Source organism: Oncorhynchus masou, unplaced genomic scaffold, assembly GCF_036934945.1.
Source record: "Oncorhynchus masou masou isolate Uvic2021 unplaced genomic scaffold, UVic_Omas_1.1 unplaced_scaffold_452, whole genome shotgun sequence".
NCBI classification, from domain to species: Eukaryota; Metazoa; Chordata; class Actinopteri; order Salmoniformes; family Salmonidae; genus Oncorhynchus; species Oncorhynchus masou.
In genome coordinates, this window is record NW_027010914.1 from 313,612 (window position 1) to 338,317 (window position 24,706).

The window sequence follows — 24,706 nt, forward strand, 5'->3', positions numbered from 1 at the left end:
GATTTGATTTGATTTGAACACTTCCTGCTTTCATCACCAAACTCTTTTAGCACAAATATAATGTTTCGGGAAACCTGAAGTCATGCTGGGTCAGTTGTCCCTTGTCAGATAGCCATCTAAATGACCCCTTCTTGTTCCCTGAGACAACACATGGAGATGTCGGACAGCCATCTACATGACCCCTTCTTGTTCCCTGAGACAACACATGGAGATGTCAGACAGCCATCTACATGACCCCTTCTTGTTCCCTGAGACAACACATGGAGATGTCAGACAGCCATCTACATGACCCCTTCTTGTTCCCTGAGACAACACATGGAGATGTCAGACAGCCATCTACATGACCCCTTCTTGTTCCCTGAGTATAGATTGAAATATGTTGTCTTTTACTGATTCACTTCCTTGTAATCGGGGGAGAAGAAGGATATGACAGAGGACTTACTTTCGTTTTCTTACTATTTCAATTCCTACATTTTCCTTCGTGTCGGACTACTGGTTTGATTGAATGCCTCTCTGTTTGAGCATGCGCAGTACCCTGTCAGCATGGAGTTGAGGAAGTTTTGTGCCAGAGCCACCTGAGCGTAAATTGTCGCTTATTCAAAACACTACGGGAAGGTTTCTACACATAGTAAGGTTCATATTTCATTGTTCGTAGTAGGATAATGTCATTGTTTATGTTGTGTTTTGGTCAAAATAAGTTATAAAACAGTCTCTAACTCAAACGAACGTTGTTTTATCAGCTATCAAGGAATTGTGTCCAGGTGAGTTGAGAATCAGTCGCACGGAATGTTGCCTTCCTCCACGCCTTTCCGTCGTCTCGTCCGTTTTACCGGATTTAATAAAGGACGCTTCTGTTCACGTCTAGTTTTATAAATGATTAACAACCTGTAGAAAGTAGACGGTGGGTGTTAAACTAAACTGGAAGAACAGTAGCAGATGTAAAATATGATCTGCTGCTTAGGTCACGTGTAGTTATTCTGCTTTGTGAGAAAACATTGGAATACTTTTGCACCGAAGTATAGTTGGCTTTATATTCACACATTCATCAGACATTCGCCGAAAAGCCATTTTAATATGTAAAAATCGATAACTAATTCACCTTTAGTCACAGAATCAATAAGCTGATTTATTTTATAAATGTCTAGTATACTTTTACAACTTTTTTTTGTTCTGAGTAGAAATTCCAGTTTTGACTTGATAGAAATACATACAATCTATAAAATGCCATTTTAAAGCGGTATAAATCAATAACTAATTGGCTGTTTGTCACAGAGATGGTTCCATTTAGCTGCGGATGACAACGAAGGACTTCAACAAAGCCAACATGGAAAAGGATTGGAAAGGGGCCTCTTTGCTGTTAAATTAGAGACTTATAAATAAATTACCGTTGTGCCTTGTAACTACTTTAAAATGCAGAACTGTTGCACTAAAAATACAAACATTGGTTTGGCACACAATTATTTATTTTTTATCTTATCTTTATTTAACCAGGCAAATCAGTTAAGAACAAATTCTTATTTTCAATGACTGCCTAGGAACAGTGGGGTAACTGCCTGTTCAGGGGCAGAACGACAGATTTGTACCTTGTCAGCTCGGGGGTTTGAACTTGCAACCTTTCGGTTACTAGTCCAACGCTCTAACCACTAGGCTACCCTGCCTCCCCATTTAGATGGTAAACATTGTCTAATTTCCTATAGAACAAATTGCACTTGAAAATAACATTAGTTTTAAAGCTATTGCAGATAAATGCAGGGTTTTAACTCCAACCCTGTTCCCGGAGAGATACCCTCCTATAGGGCAGGGCCTGCTATAGGGCAGGGCTCCTCAACCCTGTTCCTGGAGAGATGCCCTCCTATAGAGCAGGGCCTGCTATAGGGCAGGGCTCCTCAACCCTGTTCCCGGAGAGATGCCCTCCTATAGAGCAGGGCTCCTCAACCCTGTTCCTGGAGAGATACCCTCCTATAGAGCAGGGCTCCTCATCCCTGTTCCTGTAGAGATAACCTCCTATAGGGCAGGGCTCCTCAACCCTGTTCCTGGAGAGATACCCTCCTATAGGGCAGGGCTCCTCAACCCTGTTCCTGGAGAGATACCCTGCTATAGGGCAGGGCCTGCTATAGGGCAGGGCTCCTCAACCCTGTTCCTGGAGAGATACCCTCCTATAGGGCAGGGCCTGCTATAGGGCAGGGCTCCTCAACCCTGTTCCTGGAGAGATACCCTCCTATAGGGCAGGGCTCCTCAACCCTGTTCCTGGAGAGATACCCTCCTATAGAGCAGGGCCTGCTATAGGGCAGGGCTCCTCAACCCTGTTCCTGGAGAGATACCCTCCTATAGGGCAGGGCTCCTCATCCCTGTTCCCGGAGAGATACCCTCCTATAGGGCAGGGCCTGCTATAGGGCAGGGCTCCTCAACCCTGTTCCTGGAGAGATACCCTCCTATAGGGCAGGGCCTGCTATAGGGCAGGGCTCCTCAACCCTGTTCCTGGAGAGATACCCTCCTATAGGGCAGGGCCTGCTATAGGGCAGGGCTCCTCAACCCTGTTCCTGGAGAGATACCCTCCTATAGAGCAGGGCCTGCTATAGGGCAGGGCTCCTCAACCCTGTTCCTGGAGAGATACCCTCCTATAGGGCAGGGCTCCTCATCCCTGTTCCCGGAGAGATAACCTCCTATAGGGCAGGGCCTGCTATAGGGCAGGGCTCCTCAACCCTGTTCCTGGAGAGATACCATCCTATAGGGCAGGGCTTCTCAACCCTGTTCCTGGAGAGATAACCTCCTATAGGGCAGGGCCTGCTATAGGGCAGGGCTCCTCAACCCTGTTCCTGGAGAGATACCCTCCTATAGGGCAGGGCTCCTCATCCCTGTTCCTGGAGAGATACCCTCCTATAGGGCAGGGCTCCTCAACCCTGTTCCTGGAGAGATACCCTCCTATAGGGCAGGGCCTGCTATAGGGCAGGGCTCCTCAACCCTGTTCCTGGAGAGATACCCTCCTATAGGGCAGGGCCTGCTATAGGGCAGGGCTCCTCAACCCTGTTCCTGGAGAGATACCCTCCTATAGGGCAGGGCTCCTCATCCCTGTTCCTGGAGAGATACCCTCCTGTAGGGCAGGGCTCCTCATCCCTGTTCCTGGAGAGATACCCTCCTATAGGGCAGGGCTCCTCATCCCTGTTCCTGGAGAGATAACCTCCTATAGGGCAGGGCCTGCTATAGGGCAGGGCTCCTCAACCCTGTTCCTGGAGAGATACCCTGCTATAGGGCAGGGCTCCTCATCCCTGTTCCTGGAGAGATACCATCCTATAGGGCAGGGCTTCTCAACCCTGTTCCTGGAGAGATAACCTCCTATAGGGCAGGGCCTGCTATAGGGCAGGGCTCCTCAACCCTGTTCCTGGAGAGATACCCTCCTATAGGGCAGGGCTCCTCAACCCTGTTCCCGGAGAGATACCCTCCTATAGGGCAGGGCCTGCTATAGGGCAGGGCTCCTCAAGCCTGTTCCTGGAGAGATACCCTCCTATAGGGCAGGGCTCCTCAACCCTGTTCCTGGAGAGATACCCTCCTATAGGGCAGGGCCTGCTATAGGGCAGGGCTCCTCAACCCTGTTCCTGGAGAGATACCCTCCTATAGGGCAGGGCTCCTCAACCCTGTTCCTGGAGAGATACCCTCCTATAGGGCAGGGCCTGCTATAGGGCAGGGCTCCTCAACCCTGTTCCTGGAGAGATACCCTCCTATAGGGCAGGGCCTGCTATAGGGCAGGGCTCCTCAACCCTGTTCCTGTAGAGATACCCTGCTATATGTACGGTGACTGCCAGGGTCTATGGAGGGGCGTATATGTACAGGTTAATAGATGGAATGATTTAGAAAACAAAATGCCTTTCTCCCAGTCTTCATTGATAAAATAACATTATTGTCATTGGTTAATCAGTATGCTTTAATTGTTATGCTTCGGTATTAATGATTATTGTTCTGGAAAACTGAATTCTCCTCCTGGCCATATTCATAATTTCACACATTGTTTCCATCAACCAGGTGTTCTATTGGTGTGTACTTCAGAAAAGATACAATATAGCATCACTAATGTGTTAACTGGTAATGAGACAGGGTCTACAGTGTTTCAGAGCTGGCGGTAATGAGACAGGGTCTACAGTGTTTCAGAGCTAGTGGTAATGAGACAGTGTTTCAGAGTGAGTGGTAACGAGACAGGGTCTACAGTGTTTCAGAGCTAGTGGTAATGAGACAGTGTTTCAGAGCTAGTGGTAATGAGACAGTGTTTCAGAGCTAGTGGTAATGAGACAGGGTCTACAGTGTTTCAGAGCTAGTGGTAACCAGACAGTGTTTCAGAGCTAGTGGTAATGAGACAGTGTTTCAGAGCTAGTGGTAACGGGACAGTGTTTCAGAGCGAGTGGTAACCAGATAGTGTTTCAGAGCTAGTGGTAACGGGACAGTGTTTCAGAGCGAGTGGTAACCAGATAGTGTTTCAGAGCGAGTGGTAACCAGATAGTGTTTCAGAGCGAGTGGTAACCAGACAGTGTTTCAGAGCGAGTGGTAACCAGACAGTGTTTCAGAGCTAGTGGTAATGAGACAGTGTTTCAGAGCTAGTGGTAACCAGACAGTGTTTCAGAGCTAGTGGTAACGGGACAGTGTTTCAGAGCGAGTGGTAACGAGACAGTGTTTCAGAGCGAGTGGTAACCAGATAGTGTTTCAGAGCGAGTGGTAACCAGACAGTGTTTCAGAGCTAGTGGTAACGAGACAGGGTCTACAGTGTTTCAGAGCTAGTGGTAATGAGACAGGGTTTCAGAGCTTGTGGTAATGAGACAGGGTCTACAGTGTTTCAGAGCTAGTGGTAACCAGACAGTGTTTCAGAGCTAGTGGTAACGAGTCAGTGTTTCAGAGCTAGTGGTAACGAGACAGGGTCTACAGTGTTTCAGAGCTAGTGGTAACCAGACAGTGTTTCAGAGCTAGTGGTAACGAGTCAGTGTTTCAGAGGTAGTGGTAACCAGACAGTGTTTCAGCGCGAGTGGTAACCAGACAGTGTTTCAGAGCGAGTGGTAACCAGACGGTGTTTCAGAGCTAGTGGTAACGAGACGGTGTTTCAGAGCTAGTGGTAACGAGACAGTGTTTCAGAGCTCGTGGTAACCAGACAGGGTCTACAGTGTTTACATAATAATGTAATCTGTGTTTTCAGTGTTGACAGTGGAAGTTGAAAGTGGAAACAGCGATGATCTCATCTACTGATCTGGAGCAGCTGGCTGAAATAGGTGAGACACACACACACACTACTATTTAATAGGTGAGACACACACACACACACACTACTATTTAATAGGTGAGACACACACACACACACACACTACTATTTAATAGGTGAGACACACACACACACACACTACTATTTAATAGGTGAGACACACACACACACACACACACACTACTATTTAAAGGTGAGACACACACACACACTACTATATAAAGGTGACACACACAAACACTACTATTTAATAGGTGAGACACACACACACACACACACACTACTATTTAAAGGTGAGACACACACACACACACTACTATTTAAAGGTGAGACACACACACACACACACACTACTATTTAATAGGTGAGACACACACACACACACACTACTATTTAATGGGTGAGACACACACACACTACTATTTAATGGGTGAGACACACACACACTACTATTTAAAGGTGAGACACACACACACACTACTATTTAAAGGTGAGACACACACACACACTACTATTTAATAGGTGAGACACACACACACACACACTACTATTTAAAGGTGAGACACACACACACACTACTATTTAAAGGTGAGACACACACACACACACACTACTATTTAATGGGTGAGACACACACACACTACTATTTAATGGGTGAGACTGTAACACTATTCATCCTATCCATGAAACCACATGAAATGTACATGGTCTCTCTAACTTCTCTTCCTCTAAAGCGTACTGGGTCAGAGGTGTTCTCTCTAAAGCGTACTGGGTCAGTGGTGTTCTCTCTAAAGCGTACTGGGTCAGTGGTGTTCTCTCTAAAGCGTACTGGGTCAGTGGTGTTCTCTCTAAAGCGTACTGGGTCAGTGGTGTTCTCTCTAAAGCGTACTGGGTCAGTGGTGTTCTCTCTAAAGCGTACTGGGTCAGTGGTGTTCTCTCTGAAGCGTACTGGGTCAGTGATGTTCTCTCTAGAGCGTACTGGGTCAGTGATGTTCTCTCTAAAGTGTACTGGGTCAGTGGTGTTCTCTCTAAAGTGTACTGGGTCAGTGGTGTTCTCTCTAAAGCGTACTGGGTCAGTGGTGTTCTCTCTAAAGCGTACTGGGTGAGTGGTGTTCTCTCTAAAGCGTACTGGGTCAGTGATGTTCTCTCTAAAGCGTACTGGGTCAGTGATGTTCTCTCTAAAGCGTACTGGGTCAGTGGTGTTCTCTCTAAAGCGTACTGGGTCAGTGGTGTTCTCTCTAAAGCGTACTGGGTCAGTGGTGTTCTCTCTAAAGCGTACTGGGTCAGTGGTGTTCTCTCTGAAGCGTACTAGGTCAGTGGTGTTCTCTCTAAGGCGTACTGGGTCAGTGGTGTTCTCTCTAAAGCGTACTGGGTCAGTGGTGTTCTCTCTAAAGCGTACTGGGTCAGTGGTGTTCTCTCTAAAGCGTACTGGGTCAGTGGTGTTCTCTCTAAAGCGTACTGGGTCAGTGGTGTTCTCTCTATAGTGTACTGGGTCAGAGGTGTTCTCTCTAAAGCGTACTGGGTCAGTGATGTTCTCTCTAAAGCGTACTGGGTCAGTGGTGTTCTCTCTAAAGCGTACTGGGTCAGTGGTGTTCTCTCTGAAGCGTACTGGGTCAGTGGTGTTCTCTCTGAAGCGTACTGGGTCAGTGGTGTTCTCTCTAAGGCGTACTGGGTCAGTGGTGTTCTCTCTAAGGCGTACTGGGTCAGTGGTGTTCTCTCTAAAGCGTACTGGGTCAGTGGTGTTCTCTCTAAAGCGTACTGGGTCAGTGGTGTTAATGTTCTCTCTAAAGCGTACTGGGTCAGTGGTGTTAGATGTTCTCTCTAAAGCGTACTGGGTCAGTGGTGTTAATGTTCTCTCTAAAGCGTACTGGGTCAGTGGTGTTAATGTTCTCTCTAAAGCGTACTGGGTCAGTGGTGTTAGATGTTCTCTCTAAAGCGTACTGGGTCAGTGGTGTTCTCTCTAAGGCGTACTGGGTCAGTGGTGTTCTCTCTAAAGCGTACTGGGTCAGTGGTGTTCTCTCTAAAGCGTACTTGGTCAGTGGTGTTCTCTCTAAAGCGTACTGGGTCAGTGGTGTTCTCTCTGAAGCGTACTGGGTCAGTGGTGTTAATGTTCTCTCTAAAGCGTACTGGGTCAGTGGTGTTAGATGTTCTCTCTAAAGCGTACTGGGTCAGTGGTGTTCTCTCTAAAGCGTACTGGGTCAGTGGTGTTCTCTCTAAAGCGTACTGGGTGAGTGGTGTTCTCTCTAAAGCGTACTGGGTCAGTGGTGTTCTCTCTAAAGCGTACTGGGTCAGTGGTGTTAATGTTCTCTCTAAAGCGTACTGGGTCAGTGGTGTTAGATGTTCTCTCTAAAGCGTACTGGGTCAGTGGTGTTCTCTCTAAGGCGTACTGGGTCAGTGGTGTTCTCTCTGAAGCGTACTGGGTCAGTGGTGTTCTCTCTGAAGCGTACTGGGTCAGTGGTGTTAATGTTCTCTCTAAAGCGTACTGGGTCAGTGGTGTTCTCTCTAAGGCGTACTGGGTCAGTGGTGTTCTCTCTAAAGCGTACTGGGTCAGTGGTGTTCTCTCTAAAGCGTACTGGGTCAGTGGTGTTCTCTCTAAAGCGTACTGGGTCAGTGGTGTTAGATGTTCTCTCTAAAGCGTACTGGTTCAGTGGTGTTCTCTCTAAGGCGTACTGGGTGAGTGGTGTTCTCTCTAAAGCGTACTGGGTCAGTGGTGTTCTCTCTAAGGCGTACTGGGTCAGTGGTGTTCTCTCTAAGGCGTACTGGGTCAGTGGTGTTCTCTCTAAAGCGTACTGGGTCAGTGGTGTTCTCTCTAAAGCGTACTGGGTCAGTGGTGTTCTCTCTGAAGCGTACTGGGTCAGTGGTGTTCTCTCTAAAGCGTACTGGGTCAGTGGTGTTCTCTCTAAAGCGTACTGGGTCAGTGGTGTTCTCTCTAAAGCGTACTGGGTCAGTGGTGTTCTCTCTGAAGCGTACTAGGTCAGTGGTGTTCTCTCTAAGGCGTACTGGGTGAGTGGTGTTCTCTCTAAAGCGTACTGGGTCAGTGGTGTTCTCTCTAAAGCGTACTGGGTCAGTGGTGTTCTCTCTAAAGCGTACTGGGTCAGTGGTGTTCTCTCTGAAGCGTACTAGGTCAGTGGTGTTCTCTCTAAGGCGTACTGGGTGAGTGGTGTTCTCTCTAAAGCGTACTGGGTCAGTGGTGTTCTCTCTAAAGCGTACTGGGTCAGTGGTGTTCTCTCTAAAGCGTACTGGGTCAGTGGTGTTCTCTCTAAAGCGTACTGGGTAATTGGTGTTCTCTCTAAAGCGTACTGGGTCAGTGGTGTTCTCTCTAAGGCGTACTGGGTGAGTGGTGTTCTCTCTAAAGCGTACTGGGTCAGTGGTGTTCTCTCTAAAGCGTACTGGGTCAGTGGTGTTCTCTCTAAAGCGTACTGGGTCAGTGGTGTTCTCTCTGAAGCGTACTAGGTCAGTGGTGTTCTCTCTAAGGCGTACTGGGTGAGTGGTGTTCTCTCTAAAGCGTACTGGGTCAGTGGTGTTCTCTCTAAAGCGTACTGGGTCAGTGGTGTTCTCTCTAAAGCGTACTGGGTCAGTGGTGTTCTCTCTAAAGCGTACTGGGTAATTGGTGTTCTCTCTAAAGCGTACTGGGTCAGTGGTGTTCTCTCTAAGGCGTACTGGGTCAGTGGTGTTCTCTCTAAAGCGTACTGGGTCAGTGGTGTTCTCTCTAAAGCGTACTGGGTCAGTGATGTTCTCTCTAAAGCGTACTGGGTCAGTGGTGTTCTCTCTGAAGCGTACTAGGTCAGTGGTGTTCTCTCTAAGGCGTACTGGGTGAGTGGTGTTCTCTCTAAAGCGTACTGGGTCAGTGGTGTTCTCTCTAAAGCGTACTGGGTCAGTGGTGTTCTCTCTAAAGCGTACTGGGTCAGTGGTGTTCTCTCTAAAGCGTACTGGGTAATTGGTGTTCTCTCTAAAGCGTACTGGGTCAGTGGTGTTCTCTCTAAGGCGTACTGGGTCAGTGGTGTTCTCTCTAAAGCGTACTGGGTCAGTGGTGTTCTCTCTAAAGCGTACTGGGTCAGTGGTGTTCTCTCTAAAGCGTACTGGGTCAGTGGTGTTCTCTCTAAAGCGTACTGGGTCAGTGGTGTTCTCTCTAAAGCGTACTGGGTCAGTGGTGTTCTCTAAAGCGTACTGGGTCAGTGGTGTTCTCTCTAAAGCGTACTGGGTCAGTGGTGTTCTCTCTAAAGCGTACTGGTTCAGTGGTGTTCTCTCTAAAGCGTACTGGGTCAGTGGTGTTCTCTCTAATGCGTACTGGGTCAGTGGTGTTCTCTCTAAAGCGTACTGGGTCAGTGGTGTTCTCTCTAAAGCGTACTGGGTCAGTGGTGTTCTCTCTAAAGCGTACTGGGTCAGTGATGTTCTCTCTAAAGCGTACTGGGTCAGTGGTGTTCTCTCTAAAGCGTACTGGGTCAGTGGTGTTCTCTCTAAAGCGTACTGGGTCATTGATGTTCTCTCTGAAGCGTACTGGGTCAGTGGTGTTCTCTCTAAAGCGTACTGGGTCAGTGGTGTTCTCTCTAAAGCGTACTGGGTCAGTGGTGTTAGATGCCCAGATATGTTAATTTCCAGCTCCCCCCCCTGTGAGTCAGACTCACTGACTGGTCTCAGAAGAGAGGATATGACCCAAACACAAACAGGCTTAGTTTCCTCCCAACCACATGTTAGATTACCGTTCTAAAAATAGCTTTGTATGCAATCTGAGAAGAAGGAGAAGAAGGAGGAGAGGGATGTGGAGGAGGACGGCGGGTCATCTTGCTGATAAGAGGCCCAGCTCATAATTATATCTGGAGGAGCTTGGGGAGGAGAGGAGGAGGGGAGCTGGAAATTAGCATATCTGGGCAGGACTCACATTCCCTCTGCTCTGAGTCAGTCTTAGTGCCAGCTCCTCTCTCCCTTCATCCTTCTCTCCCCCTTCATCCTCCTCTCCCCCTTCTCCCTCCTCTCCCCCTTCTACCTCCTCTCTCCCTTCTACCTCCTCTCTCCCTTCTACCTCCTCTCTGCCTTCTACCTCCTCTCTGCCTTCTACCTCCTCTCTCCCTTCTACCTCCTCTCTCCCTTCTACCTCCTCTCTCCCTTCTACCTCCTCTCTGCCTTCTACCTCCTCCCTCCCTTCTACCTCCTCTCTCCCTTCTACCTCCTCTCTCCCTTCTACCTCCTCTCTGCCTTCTACCTCCTCTCTGCCTTCTACCTCCTCTCTGCCTTCTACCTCCTCTCTCCCTCTACCTCCTCTCTCCCTTCATCCTCCCTTCTACCTCCTCTCTCCCTTCTACCTCCTCTCTCCCTTCTACCTCCTCTCTCCCTTCTACCTCCTCTCTCCCTTCTACCTCCTCTCTCCCTTCTACCTCCTCTCTCCCTTCTACCTCCTCTCTCCCTCTACCTCCTCTCTCCCTTTTACCTCCTCTCTCCCTTCTTCCTCCTCTCTCCCTTCTTCCTCCTCTCTCCCTTCTACCTCCTCTCCCCTTCTACCTCCTCTCTCCCTTCTTCCTCCTCCTCTCTCCCTTCTACCTCCTCTCCCCTTCTACCTCCTCTCTCCCTTCTACCTCCTCTCTCCCTTCTTCCTCCTCTCTCCCTTCTACCTCCTCTCTCCCTTCTACCTCCTCTCTGTCCCTTCTACCTCCTCTCTCCCTTCTACCTCCTCTCTCCCTTCTACCTCCTCTCTGCCTTCATCCTCCTCTCTGCCTTCATCCTCCTCTCTCCCTTCTTCCTCCTCTCTCCCTTCCACCTCCTCTCCCCCTCTACCTCCTCTCTCCCTTCATCCTCCCTTCTACCTCCTCTCTCCCTTCTACCTCCTCTCTGCCTTCTACCTCCTCTCTCCCTTCTACCTCCTCTCTCCCTTCTACCTCCTCTCCCCCTCCTACCTCCTCCCCCCCTCCTACCTCCTCTCTCCCTTCTACCTCCTCTCTCCCTTCTACCTCCTCTCTCCCTTCTACCTCCTCTCTCCCTTCTACCTCCTCTCTCCCTTCTACCTCCTCTCTCCCTTCTACCTCCTCTCTCCCTTCGTCCTCCTCTCTCCCTTCTACCTCCTCTCCCCCTCTACCTCCTCTCTCCCTTCATCCTCCCTTCTACCTCCTCTCTCCCTTCTTCCTCCTCTCTCCCTTCGTCCTCCTCTCTCCCTTCATCCTCCTCTCTCCCTTCTACATCCTCTCCCCCTCTACCTCCTCTCTCCCTTCATCCTCCCTTCTACCTCCTCTCTCCCTTCATCCTCCTCTCTCCCTTCATCCTCCTCTCTCCCTTCTACATCCTCTCTCCCTTCTACATCCTCTCTCCCTTCTACATCCTCTCCCCCTTCGTCCTCCTCTCCCCCTTCGTCCTCCTCTCCCCCTTCGTCCTCCTCTCCCCCTTCGTCCTCCTCTCCCCCTTCGTCCTCCTCTCCCCCTTCGTCCTCCTCTCCCCCTTCGTCCTCCTCTCCCCCTTCTTCCTCTCTTCTACCTCCTCTCTCCCTTCTACCTCCTCTCTCCCTTCTACCTCCTCTCTCCCTTCTACCTCCTCTCTCCCTTCTACCTCCTCTCTCCCTTCTACCTCCTCTCTCACTTCTTCCTCCTCTCTCCCTTCTACCTCCTCTCTCCCTTCTACCCCCTCTCCCCCTATAGCTCCTCTCCCCCTCTACCTCTTCTCTCCCTTCATCCTCTTCTCTCCCTTCATCCTCCTCTCTCCCTTCATCCTCCTCTCCCTTCTACCTCCTCTCCCCCTCTACCTCCTCTCTTCCTTCATCCTCCCTTCTACCTCCTCTCTCCCTTCTACCTCCTCTCTCCCCTTCTACCTCCTCTCTCCCTTCTACCTCCTCTCTCCCTTCTACCTCCTCTCTCCCTTCTACCTCCTCTCTCCCTCTACCTCCTCTCTCCCTTTTACCTCCTCTCTCCCTTCTTCCTCCTCTCTCCCTTCTTCCTCCTCTCTCCCTTCTACCTCCTCTCCCCTTCTACCTCCTCTCTCCCTTCTACCTCCTCTCTCCCTTCTACCTCCTCTCCCCTTCTACCTCCTCTCTCCCTTCTACCTCCTCTCTCCCTTCTACCTCCTCTCTCCCTTCTACCTCCTCTCTCCCTTCTACCTCCTCTCTCCCTTCTACCTCCTCTCTCCCTTCTACCTCCTCTCTCCCTTCTACCTCCTCTCTCCCTTCTACCTCCTCTCTCCCTTCTACCTCCTCTCTCCCTTCTACCTCCTCTCTCCCTTCTACCTCCTCTCTCCCTTCTACCTCCTCTCTCCCTTCTACCTCCTCTCCCCCTCTACCTCCTCTCTCCCTTCATCCTCCCTTCTACCTCCTCTCTCCCTTCTTCCTCCTCTCTCCCTTCGTCCTCCTCTCTCCCTTCGTCCTCCTCTCTCCCTTCTACCTCCTCTCCCCCTCTACCTCCTCTCTCCCTTCATCCTCCCTTCTACCTCCTCTCTCCCTTCATCCTCCTCTCTCCCTTCATCCTCCTCTCTCCCTTCTACATCCTCTCTCCCTTCTACATCCTCTCCCCCTTCGTCCTCCTCTCCCCCTTCGTCCTCCTCTCCCCCTTCGTCCTCCTCTCCCCCTTCGTCCTCCTCTCCCCCTTCGTCCTCCTCTCCCCCTTCGTCCTCCTCTCCCCCTTCGTCCTCCTCTCCCCCTTCGTCCTCCTCTCCCCCTTCGTCCTCCTCTCCCCCTTCGTCCTCCTCTCCCCCTTCTTCCTCTCTTCTACCTCCTCTCTCCCTTCTACCTCCTCTCTCCCTTCTACCTCCTCTCTCCCTTCTACCTCCTCTCTCCCTTCTACCTCCTCTCTCACTTCTTCCTCCTCTCTCCCTTCTACCTCCTCTCTCCCTTCTACCCCCTCTCCCCCTATAGCTCCTCTCCCCCTCTACCTCCTCTCTCCCTTCATCCTCCTCTCTCCCTTCATCCTCCTCTCTCCCTTCATCCTCCTCTCCCTTCTACCTCCTCTCCCCCTCTACCTCCTCTCTTCCTTCATCCTCCCTTCTACCTCCTCTCTCCCTTCTACCTCCTCTCTCCCTTCTACCTCCTCTCTCCCTTCTTCCTCCTCTCTCCCTTCATCCTCCTCTCTCCCTTCATCCTCCTCTCTCCCTTCTACTTCCTCTCTCCCTTCTACCTCCTCTCCCCTTCTACCTCCTCTCTCCCTTCTACCTCCTCTCCCCTTCTACCTCCTCTCCCCTTCTACCTCCTCTCTCCCTTCTACCTCCTCTCTCCCTTCTACCTCCTCTCTGCCTTCTACCTCCTCTCTGCCTTCTACCTCCTCTCTGCCTTCTACCTCCTCTCTGCCTTCATCCTCTTCTCTGCCTTCATCCTCCTCTCCCCCTCTACCTCTCTCCCTTCATCCTCCTCTCTGCCTTCATCCTCTTCTCTCCTTTCATCCTCCTCTATGCCAAGCCAAGGACTGGGAGTTCATCCGCTCAACATTCCGTCACACCACTTCAAGGAAAACCACGCAGCTGGAAAGTACCTAGAATATCAACAGGTCTTTGTGACCACAGCTGACTGTCTTCTCCTTCCAATGTCTTTTCCTGGAAGGAGGATCGTAAAAATATCCTTCCCCATTCCACAGTTAGTCCATTAGTCTGACTGAGCAGTCGTGTCCCCATTCCACAGTTAGTCCATTAGTCTGACTGAGCAGTAGTGTCCCCAGTCCACAGTTAGTCCATTAGTCTGACTGAGCAGTAGTGTCCCCATTCCACAGTTAGTCCATTAGTCTGACTGAGCAGTAGTGTCCCCATTCCACAGTTAGTCCATTAGTCTGACTGAGCAGTAGTGTCCCCATTCCACAGTTAGTCCATTAGTCTGACTGAGCAGTAGTGTCCCCATTCCACAGTTAGTCCATTAGTCTGACTGAGCAGTCGTGTCCCCATTCCACAGTTAGTCCATTAGTCTGACTGAGCAGTAGTGTCCCCATTCCACAGTTAGTCCATTAGTCTGACTGAGCAGTAGTGTCCCCATTCCACAGTTAGTCCATTAGTCTGACTGAGCAGTCGTGTCCCCAGTCCACAGTTAGTCCATTAGTCTGACTGAGCAGTCGTGTCCCCATTCCACAGTTAGTCCATTAGTCTGACTGAGCAGTAGTGTCCCCATTCCACAGTTAGTCCATTAGTCTGACTGAGCAGTCGTGTCCCCATTCCACAGTTAGTCCATTAGTCTGACTGAGCAGTAGTGTCCCCATTCCACAGTTAGTCCATTAGTCTGACTGAGCAGTCGTGTCCCCATTCCACAGTTAGTCCATTAGTCTGACTGAGCAGTCGTGTCCCCAGTCCACAGTTAGTCCATTAGTTTGACTGAGCAGTAGTGTCCAAATTCCACAGTTAGTCCATTAGTCTGACTGAGCAGTCGTGTCCCCATTCCACAGTTAGTCCATTAGTCTGACTGAGCAGTAGTGTCCCCATTCCACAGTTAGTCCATTAGTCTGACTGAGCAGTCGTGTCCCCATTCCACAGTTAGTCCATTAGTCTGACTGAGCAGTCGTGTCCCCAGTCCACAGTTAGTCCATTAGTTTGACTGAGCAGTAGTGTCCAAATTCCACAGTTAGTCCATTAGTCTGACTGTGCAGTAGTGTCCCCATTCCACAGTTAGTCCATTAGTCTGACTGAGCAGTAGTGTCCCCATTCCACAGTTAGTCCATTAGTTTGACTGAGCAGTAGTGTCCGAATTCCACAGTTAGTCCATTAGTCTGACTGAGCAGTAGTGTCCCCATTCCACAGTTAGTCCATTAGTCTGACTGAGCAGTAGTGTCCCCATTCCACAGTTAGTCCATTAGTCTGACTGAGCAGTAGTGTCCGAATTCCACAGTTAGTCCATTAGTTTGACTGAGCGGTAGTGTTGGAACTATCCCAGTAGACATTATGAGAGAGGCAGTAGAAACTAGAAGGGTAAATGTTCTCATTGTCCCCCAGAATAAACAAACATTCCTCTGGGTTGCTTTTCTTTCTCCACTATATCTGGGTTCCTCCCAACCGGCTCCCTATATAGTGCTCTACACTTGCCAGGGGCTGTTAGGGCTCGAAGTAGTCTACTCTATAGGGAATAGGGAGTCATTTGGGACACAGTATTTCTGGTTTCCTTCCCTCTGGACAGGGCAGAGCAGGGTAAATACTGATCTAGATTAGGACACAGTTTCCAGTCCCTGTTCTTTATCCGTGTTGTTTTCTGTGGATTATCAGTTTTTGGGGCGGAAACAGCAACGGACAGGAAGACCCGACACGAACCAGGAAATGGATGTGAATTTATAGAGGAGATGTTCAGTTATTCGCAATTATCAACATGTTTAGAAGGGAATGGGCCCATAACCTAGTCAGTAGTAGTAGTAGTAGTCTGTTACAGGACTAGTTATGTGTCATAACCTAGTCAGTAGTCAGTCTGTTACAGGACTAGTTATGTGTCATAACCTAGTCAGTAGTAGTAGTAGTCTGTTACAGGACTAGTTATGTGTCATAACCTAGTCAGTAGTAGTAGTAGTAGTAGTCTGTTACAGGACTAGTTATGTGTCATAACCTAGTCAGTAGTAGTAGTCTGTTACAGGACTAGTTATGTGTCATAACCTAGTCAGTAGTAGTAGTAGTCTGTTACAGGACTAGTTATGGGCCCATAACCTAGTCAGTAGTAGTAGTAGTCTGTTACAGGACTAGTTATGTGTCATAACCTAGTCAGTAGTAGTAGTAGTCTGTTACAGGACTAGTTATGTGTCATAACCTAGTCAGTAGTAGTAGTAGTAGTCTGTTACAGGACTAGTTATGTGTCAGAACCTAGTCAGTAGTAGTAGTAGTCTGTTACAGGACTAGTTATGGGCCCATAACCTAGTCAGTAGTAGTAGTAGTAGTAGTCTGTTACAGGACTAGTTATGGGCCCATAACCTAGTCAGTAGTAGTAGTAGTAGTCTGTTACAGGACTAGTTATGGGCCCATAACCTAGTCAGTAGTAGTAGTAATCTGTTACAGGACGAGTTATGGGCCCATAACCTAGTCAGTAGTAGTAGTAATCTGTTACAGGACGAGTTATGGGCCCATAACCTAGTCAGTAGTAGTAGTAGTCTGTTACAGGACTAGTTATGGGCCCATAACCTAGTCGGTAGTAGTAGTAATCTGTTACAGGACGAGTTATGGGCCCATAACCTAGTCAGTAGTAGTAGTAGTCTGTTACAGGACTAGTTATGTGTCATAACCTAGTCAGTAGTAGTAGTCTGTTACAGGACTAGTTATGGGCCCAGAACCTAGTCAGTAGTAGTAGTAGTAGTCTGTTACAGGACTAGTTATGGGCCCATAACCTAGTCAGTAGTAGTAGTAGTAGTCTGTTACAGGACTAGTTATGGGCCCAGAACCTAGTCAGTAGTAGTAGTCTGTTACAGGACTAGTTATGTGTCATAACCTAGTCAGTAGTAGTAGTAGTCTGTTACAGGACTAGTTATGTGTCATAACCTAGTCAGTAGTAGTAGTCTGTTACAGGACTAGTTATGGGCCCATAACCTAGTCAGTAGTAGTAGTAGTCTGTTACAGGACTAGTTATGTGTCATAACCTAGTCAGTAGTAGTAGTAATCTGTTACAGGACTAGTTATGTGTCATAACCTTGTCAGTAGTCACAGTCTGTTACAGGACTAGTTATGTGTCATTGTAGTGATGTCATAACCTAGTCAGTAGTCGCAGTCTGTTACAGGACTAGTTATGTGTCATAACCTAGTCAGTAGTAGTAGTCTGTTACAGGACTAGTTATGTGTCATAACCTTGTCAGTAGTTGCAGTCTGTTACAGGACTAGTTATGTGTCATAACCTAGTCAGTAGTAGTAGTCTGTTACAGGACTAGTTATGTGTCATAACCTAGTCAGTAGTCACAGTCTGTTACAGGACTAGTTATGGGCCCATAACCTTGTCAGTAGTCAGTCTGTTACAGGACTAGTTATGTGTCATAACCTTGTCAGTAGTCAGTCTGTTACAGGACTAGTTATGGGCCCAGAACCTAGTCAGTAGTAGTAGTAGTAGTCTGTTACAGGACTAGTTATGTGTCATAACCTAGTCAGTAGTCACAGTCTGTTACAGGACTAGTTATGTGTCATAACCTAGTCAGTAGTAGTAGTAATCTGTTACAGGACTAGTTATGTGTCATAACCTTGTCAGTAGTCAGTCTGTTACAGGACTAGTTATGTGTCATAACCTAGTCAGTAGTTGCAGTCTGTTACAGGACTAGTTATGTGTCATAACCTTATCAGTAGTCAGTCTGTTACAGGACTAGTTATGTGTCATAACCTAGTCAGTAGTCAGTCTGTTACAGGACTAGTTATGTGTCTTAACCTTGTCAGTAGTTGCAGTCTGTTACAGGACTAGTTATGTGTGATTGAAGTGACGTCATGAAAGAGTGTTTTGAAAGATCAGCCTGTCATCAACCTCCTCAGTTTGCTACAGAGCAACACTGTTTAATCAACGTTTAGTGCTATCCGGGATCCTTGGGATGTCCGTATCCTAAATCCTGACCCCTAAACCCTGACTCCTAAACCCTGACTCCTAAATCCTGACCCCTAGGTCCAAACCCCTAAGTCCTAACATGGCGACCCTCTATTTGTCTCCTCAGAGCTGCAGAAGGAGGAAGATGAGGAACAGGGTCGTCATGGCTACCGTCCGGATCGCCCTCCAGCCCCACGTAGAGTCAGCTTAGGCCAGGACACTTCTCACCCCTACTACGATGTGGCTCGCCACGGGATCCTACAGGTCACAGGTAACCAGGACACCTCTCACCCCTACTACGATGTGGCTCGCCACGGGATCCTACAGGTAACCAGGACACCTCTCACCCCTACTATGATGTGGCTCGCCACGGGATCCTACAGGTAACCAGGACACCTCTCACCCCTACTACGATGTGGCTCGCCACGGGATCCTACAGGTAACCAGGACACCTCTCACCTCCTACTACGATGTGGCTCGACACGGGATCCTACAGGTAACCAGGACACCTCTCACCTCCTACTACGATGTGGCTCGACACGGGATCCTACAGGTAACCAGGACACCTCTCACCTCCTACTACGATGTGGCTCGACACGGGATCCTACAGGTAACCAGGACACCTCTCACCTCCTACTACGATGTGGCTCGCCACGGGATCCTACAGGTAACCAGGACACCTCTCACCTCCTACTACGATGTGGCTCGACACGGGATCCTACAGGTAACCAGGACACCTCTCACCTCCTACTACGATGTGGCTCGACACGGGATCCTACAGGTAACCAGGACACCTCTCACCTCCTACTACGATGTGTCTCGCCACGGGATCCTACAGGTCACAGGTAACCAGGACACCTCTCACCTCCTACTACGATGTGGCTCGCCACGGGATCCTACAGGTAACCAGGACACCTCTCACCTCCTACTACGATGTGGCTCGACACGGGATCCTACAGGTAACCAGGACACCTCTCACCTCCTACTACGATGTGGCTCGCCACGGGATCCTACAGGTCACAGGTAACCAGGACACCTCTCACCTCCTACTACGATGTGGCTCGACACGGGATCCTACAGGTAACCAGGACACCTCTCACCCCTAATACGTTGTGGCTCGACACGGGATCCTACAGGTCACAGGTAACCAGGACACCTCTCACCTCCTACTACGATGTGGCTCGACACGGGATCCTACAGGTAACCAGGACACCTCTCACCCCTACTACGATGTGGCTCGACACGGGATCCTACAGGTAACCAGGACACCTCTCACCTCCTACTACGATGTGGCTCGACACGGGATCCTACAGGTAACCAGGACACCTCTCACCCCTAATACGTTGTGGCTCGACACGGGATCCTACAGGTCACAGGTAACCAGGACACCTCTCACCTCCTACTACGATGCGGCTCGACACGGGATCCTACAGGTAACCAGGACACCTCTCACCCCTACTACGATGTGGCTCGCCACGGGATCCTACAGGTAACCAGGACACCTCTCACCCCTACTACGATATGGCTCGCCACGGGATCCTACAGGTAACCAGGACACCTCTCACCTCCTACTACGATGTGGCTCGACACGGGATCCTACAGGTAACCAGGACACCTCTCACCTCCTACTACGATGTGGCTCGACACGGGATCCTACAGGTAACCAGGACACCTCTCACCTCCTACTACGATGTGGCTCGACACGGGATCCTACAGGTCACAGGTAACCAGGACACCTCTCACCTCCTACTACGATGTGGCTCGACACGGGATCCTACAGGTAACCAGGACACCTCTCACCCCTAATACGTTGTGGCTCGACACGGGATCCTACAGGTCACAGGTAACCAGGACAACTCTCACCCCTACTACGATGTGGCTCGACACGGGATCCTACAGGATCATACAGGTCACAGGGATCCGACAGGTCACAGGGATCCTACAGGTCACAGGTAACCAGGACACCTCTCACCCCTACTACGATGTGGCTCGACACGGGATCCTACAGGTAATCAGGACACCTCTCACCTCCTACTACGATGTGGCTCGACACGGGATCCTACAGGTAACTAGGACACCTCTCACCTCCTACTACGATGCGGCTCGACACGGGATCCTACAGGTAACCAGGACACCTCTCACCCCTACTACGATGCGGCTCGACACGGGATCCTACAGGTAACCAGGACACCTCTCACCTCCTACTACGATGTGGCTCGACACGGGATCCTACAGGTAACCAGGACACCTCTCACCTCCTACTACGATGTGGCTCGCCACGGGATCCTACAGGTAACTAGGACACCTCTCACCTCCTACTACGATGCGGCTCGACACGGGATCCTACAGGTAACTAGGACACCTCTCACCTCCTACTACGATGCGGCTCGACACGGGATCCTACAGGTAACCAGGACACCTCTCACCCCTACTACGATGCGGCTCGACACGGGATCCTACAGGTAACCAGGACACCTCTCACCTCCTACTACGATGTGGCTCGACACGGGATCCTACAGGTAACCAGGACACCTCTCACCTCCTACTACGATGTGGCTCGCCACGGGATCCTACAGGTCACAGGTAACCAGGACACCTCTCACCTCCTACTACGATGTGGCTCGACACGGGATCCTACAGGTAACCAGGACACCTCTCACCTCCTACTACGATGTGGCTCGACACGGGATCCTACAGGTAACCAGGACACCTCTCACCCCTACTACGATGTGGCTCGACACGGGATCCTACAGGTAACCAGGACACCTCTCACCCCTACTACGATGTGGCTCGCCACGGGATCCTACAGGTAACCAGGACACCTCTCACCTCCTACTACGATGTGGCTCGACACGGGATCCTACAGGTCACAGGTAACCAGGACACCTCTCACCTCCTACTACGATGTGGCTCGACACGGGATCCTACAGGTAACCAGGACACCTCTCACCCCTAATACGTTGTGGCTCGACACGGGATCCTACAGGTCACAGGTAACCAGGACAACTCTCACCCCTACTACGATGTGGCTCGACACGGGATCCTACAGGATCATACAGGTCACAGGGATCCGACAGGTCACAGGGATCCTACAGGTCACAGGTAACCAGGACACCTCTCACCCCTACTACGATGTGGCTCGACACGGGATCCTACAGGTAACCAGGACACCTCTCACCTCCTACTACGATGTGGCTCGACACGGGATCCTACAGGTAACTAGGACACCTCCCACCTCCTACTACGATGCGGCTCGACACGGGATCCTACAGGTAACCAGGACACCTCTCACCCCTACTACGATGCGGCTCGACACGGGATCCTACAGGTAACCAGGACACCTCTCACCTCCTACTACGATGTGGCTCGACACGGGATCCTACAGGTAACCAGGACACCTCTCACCTCCTACTACGATGTGGCTCGCCACGGGATCCTACAGGTAACTAGGACACCTCTCACCTCCTACTACGATGCGGCTCGACACGGGATCCTACAGGTAACTAGGACACCTCTCACCTCCTACTACGATGCGGCTCGACACGGGATCCTACAGGTAACCAGGACACCTCTCACCCCTACTACGATGCGGCTCGACACGGGATCCTACAGGTAACCAGGACACCTCTCACCTCCTACTACGATGTGGCTCGACACGGGATCCTACAGGTAACCAGGACACCTCTCACCTCCTACTACGATGTGGCTCGACACGGGATCCTACAGGTCACAGGTAACCAGGACACCTCTCACCTCCTACTACGATGTGGCTCGACACGGGATCCTACAGGTAACCAGGACACCTCTCACCTCCTACTACGATGTGGCTCGCCACGGGATCCTACAGGTCACAGGTAACCAGGACACCTCTCACCTCCTACTACGATGTGGCTCGACACGGGATCCTACAGGTAACCAGGACACCTCTCACCTCCTACTACGATGTGGCTCGACACGGGATCCTACAGGTAACCAGGACACCTCTCACCTCCTACTACGATGTGGCTCGACACGGGATCCTACAGGTAACCAGGACACCTCTCACCCCTAATACGTTGTGGCTCGACACGGGATCCTACAGGTCACAGGTAACCAGGACACCTCTCACCCCTACGACGATGTGGCTCGACACGGGATCCTACAGGATCATACAGGTCACAGGGATCCGACAGGTCACAGGGATCCGACAGGTCACAGGGATCCGACAGGTCACAGGGATCCGACAGGTCACAGGGATCCGACAGGTCACACCTAACCCTTGACACACCTGTATTTAGGGAGTTTCTCCCATTCTTCTCTGCAGATCCTCTCAAGCTCTGTCAGGTTGGATGGGGAGCGTCGCTGCACAGCTATTTTCAGGTCTCTCCAGACAGCTCTGGCTGGGACACTCAAGGACAATCAGAGACTTGTCCCAAAGCCACTCCTGTGTTGTCTTGGCTGTGTGCTTAGGGTCGTTGTCCTGTTGGAAGGTGAACCTTTGCCCCAGTTTGAGGTCCTGAGCGCTCTGGAGCAGGTTATCATCAAGGATCTCTCTGTACTTTGCTCCGTTCATCTTCCCTCGATCCTGACTAGTCTCCCAGTCCCTGCCGCTGAAAAACATCCCCACAGCGTAATGCTGCCACCACCATGCTTCACCATAGGGATGGTGACAGGTTTCCTCCAAACGTGACGCTTGGCACTCAGGTCAAAGAGTTCAATCTTTGTTTCATCAGACCAGAGTATCTTGTTTCTCATGGTCTGAGATTCTTTAGGTGCCTTTTGGCAACTCCAAGTGGGCTGCCATGTGCCTTTTACTGAGGAGTGGCTTCCGTCTGGCCACTCTACCATAAAGGCCTGATTGGTGGTGTACTTCAGAGATGCTTGTCCTTCTGGAAGGTTCTCCAATTGCCACAGAGGAACTCTAGAGCTCTGTCAGAGTGACCATTGGGTTCTCAGTCACCTGTCTGACCAAGGCCCTTCTCCCCCGATTGCTCAGTTTGCCCAGGCGGCCAGCTCTAGGAAGAGTCTGGGTGGTTCCAGACTTCTTCCATTTTAAGCATGATGGAGGCCACTGTGTTCTTGGGGACCTTCAATGCTGCTGATATATTTTGGTACCCTTCCCCAGACCTGTGCCTCAACACAATCCTGTCTCGGAGACAATTCAGACAATTCATTCGACCTCATGGCTTGGTTTTTGTTCTGACATGCACTGTCAACTGTGGGACCTTACAGGTGTGTTCCTTTCCAAATCATGTTCAATCAATTGAATTTACCACAAGTGGACTCCAAGTTGTAGAAACATCTCAAGGATGATCAATGGAAACGGGATACACCGGAGCTCAACTTCGAGACTCATAGCAAAGAGTCTGAATCCTTTTGTAAATAAGGTATGTGTGTACTTTATTTTTATAGATTTAAAAAAAAAATCTGTTTTTGCTTTGGCATTATGTGGTAGTGTGTGTCGATTGATGAGGGAAAAGATGTATTTAATAGATTTTAGGAAAAGGCTGTAACGTAACAAAATGTGGGAAAAGGTGAGAGGGTCCGAATACTTCCTGTATCCTGTTGGGTCACCTTGTCCTGTTGGGTCACGTTGTCCTGTTGGGTCACCTTGTCCTGTTGGGTCACCTTGTCCTGTATCCTGTTGGGTCACCTTGTCCTGTATCCTGTTGGGTCACCTTGTCCTGTTGGGTCACCTTGTCCTGTATCCTGTTGGGTCACCTTGTCCTGTTGGGTCACCTTGTCCTGTTGGGTCACCTTGTCCTGTTGGGTCACCTTGTCCTGTTGGGTCACCTTGTCCTGTTGGGTCACCTTGTCCTGTTGGGTCACCTTGTCCTGTATCCTGTTGGGTCACCTTGTCCTGTGTCCTGTTGGGTCACCTTGTCCTGTGTCCTGTTGGGTCACCTTGTCCTGTTGGGTCACCTTGTCCTGTTGGGTCACCTTGTCCTGTTGGGTCACCTTGTCCTGTATCCTGTTGGGTCACCTTGTCCTGTTGGGTCACCTTGTCCTGTATCCTGTTGGGTCACCTTGTCCTGTTGGGTCACCTTGTCCTGTGTCCTGTTGGGTCACCTTGTCCTGTGTCCTGTTGGGTCACCTTGTCCTGTGTCCTGTTGGGTCACCTTGTCCTGTGTCCTGTTGGGTCACCTTGTCCTGTGTCCTGTTGGGTCACCTTGTCCTGTGTCCTGTTGGGTCACCTTGTCCTGTATCCTGTTGGGTCACCTTGTCCTGTATCCTGTTGGGTCACCTTGTCCTGTATCCTGTTGGGTCACCTTGTCCTGTATCCTGTTGGGTCACCTTGTCCTGTTGGGTCACCTTGTCCTGTTGGGTCACCTTGTCCTGTTGGGTCACCTTGTCCTGTTGGGTCACCTTGTCCTGTATCCTGTTGGGTCACCTTGTCCTGTTGGGTCACCTTGTCCTGTTGGGTCACCTTGTCCTGTTGGGTCACCTTGTCCTGTATCCTGTTGGGTCACCTTGTCCTGTGTCCTGTTGGGTCACCTTGTCCTGTGTCCTTTTGGGTCACCTTGTCCTGTGTCCTTTTGGGTCACCTTGTCCTGTGTCCTGTTGGGTCACCTTGTCCTGTGTCCTGTTGGGTCACCTTGTCCTGTATCCTGTTGGGTCACCTTGTCCTGTTGGGTCACCTTGTCCTGTATCGTGTTGGGTCACCTTGTCCTGTTTCCTGTTGGGTCACCTTGTCCTGTTGGGTCACCTTGTCCTGTTGGGTCACCTTGTCCTGTTGGGTCACCTTGTCCTGTATCCTGTTGGGTCACACCTTGTCCTGTTGGGTCACCTTGTCCTGTTGGGTCACCTTGTCCTGTTGGGTCACCTTGTCCTGTTGGGTCACCTTGTCCTGTTGGGTCACCTTGTCCTGTATCCTGTTGGGTCACCTTGTCCTGTTGGGTCACCTTGTCCTGTATCCTGTTGGGTCACCTTGTCCTGTTGGGTCACCTTGTCCTGTATCCTGTTGGGTCACCTTGTCCTGTGTCCTGTTGGGTCACCTTGTCCTGTTGGGTCACCTTGTCCTGTATCCTGTTGGGTCACCTTGTCCTGTGTCCTGTTGGGTCACCTTGTCCTGTATCCTGTTG

At 50.4% G+C, this 24,706-nt stretch overlaps 1 protein-coding gene across 1 annotated transcript in view; it reads left to right on the forward strand.

The window, feature by feature from the left end:
• The first annotated feature begins 497 nt into the window (after nt 1-497).
• Nucleotides 498-24,706, forward strand: part of LOC135535149 (rho GTPase-activating protein 8-like) — a 48,882-nt gene continuing 24,673 nt past the window's right edge. Inside the window, exons 1-3 of the mRNA XM_064961864.1 lie at nt 498-628; nt 5,174-5,246; nt 17,773-17,916. Coding sequence (XP_064817936.1) covers nt 5,207-5,246; nt 17,773-17,916 — 184 coding nt within the window. The 5' untranslated portion in view covers nt 498-628; nt 5,174-5,206. The remainder of the gene's footprint in view (nt 629-5,173; nt 5,247-17,772; nt 17,917-24,706) is intronic.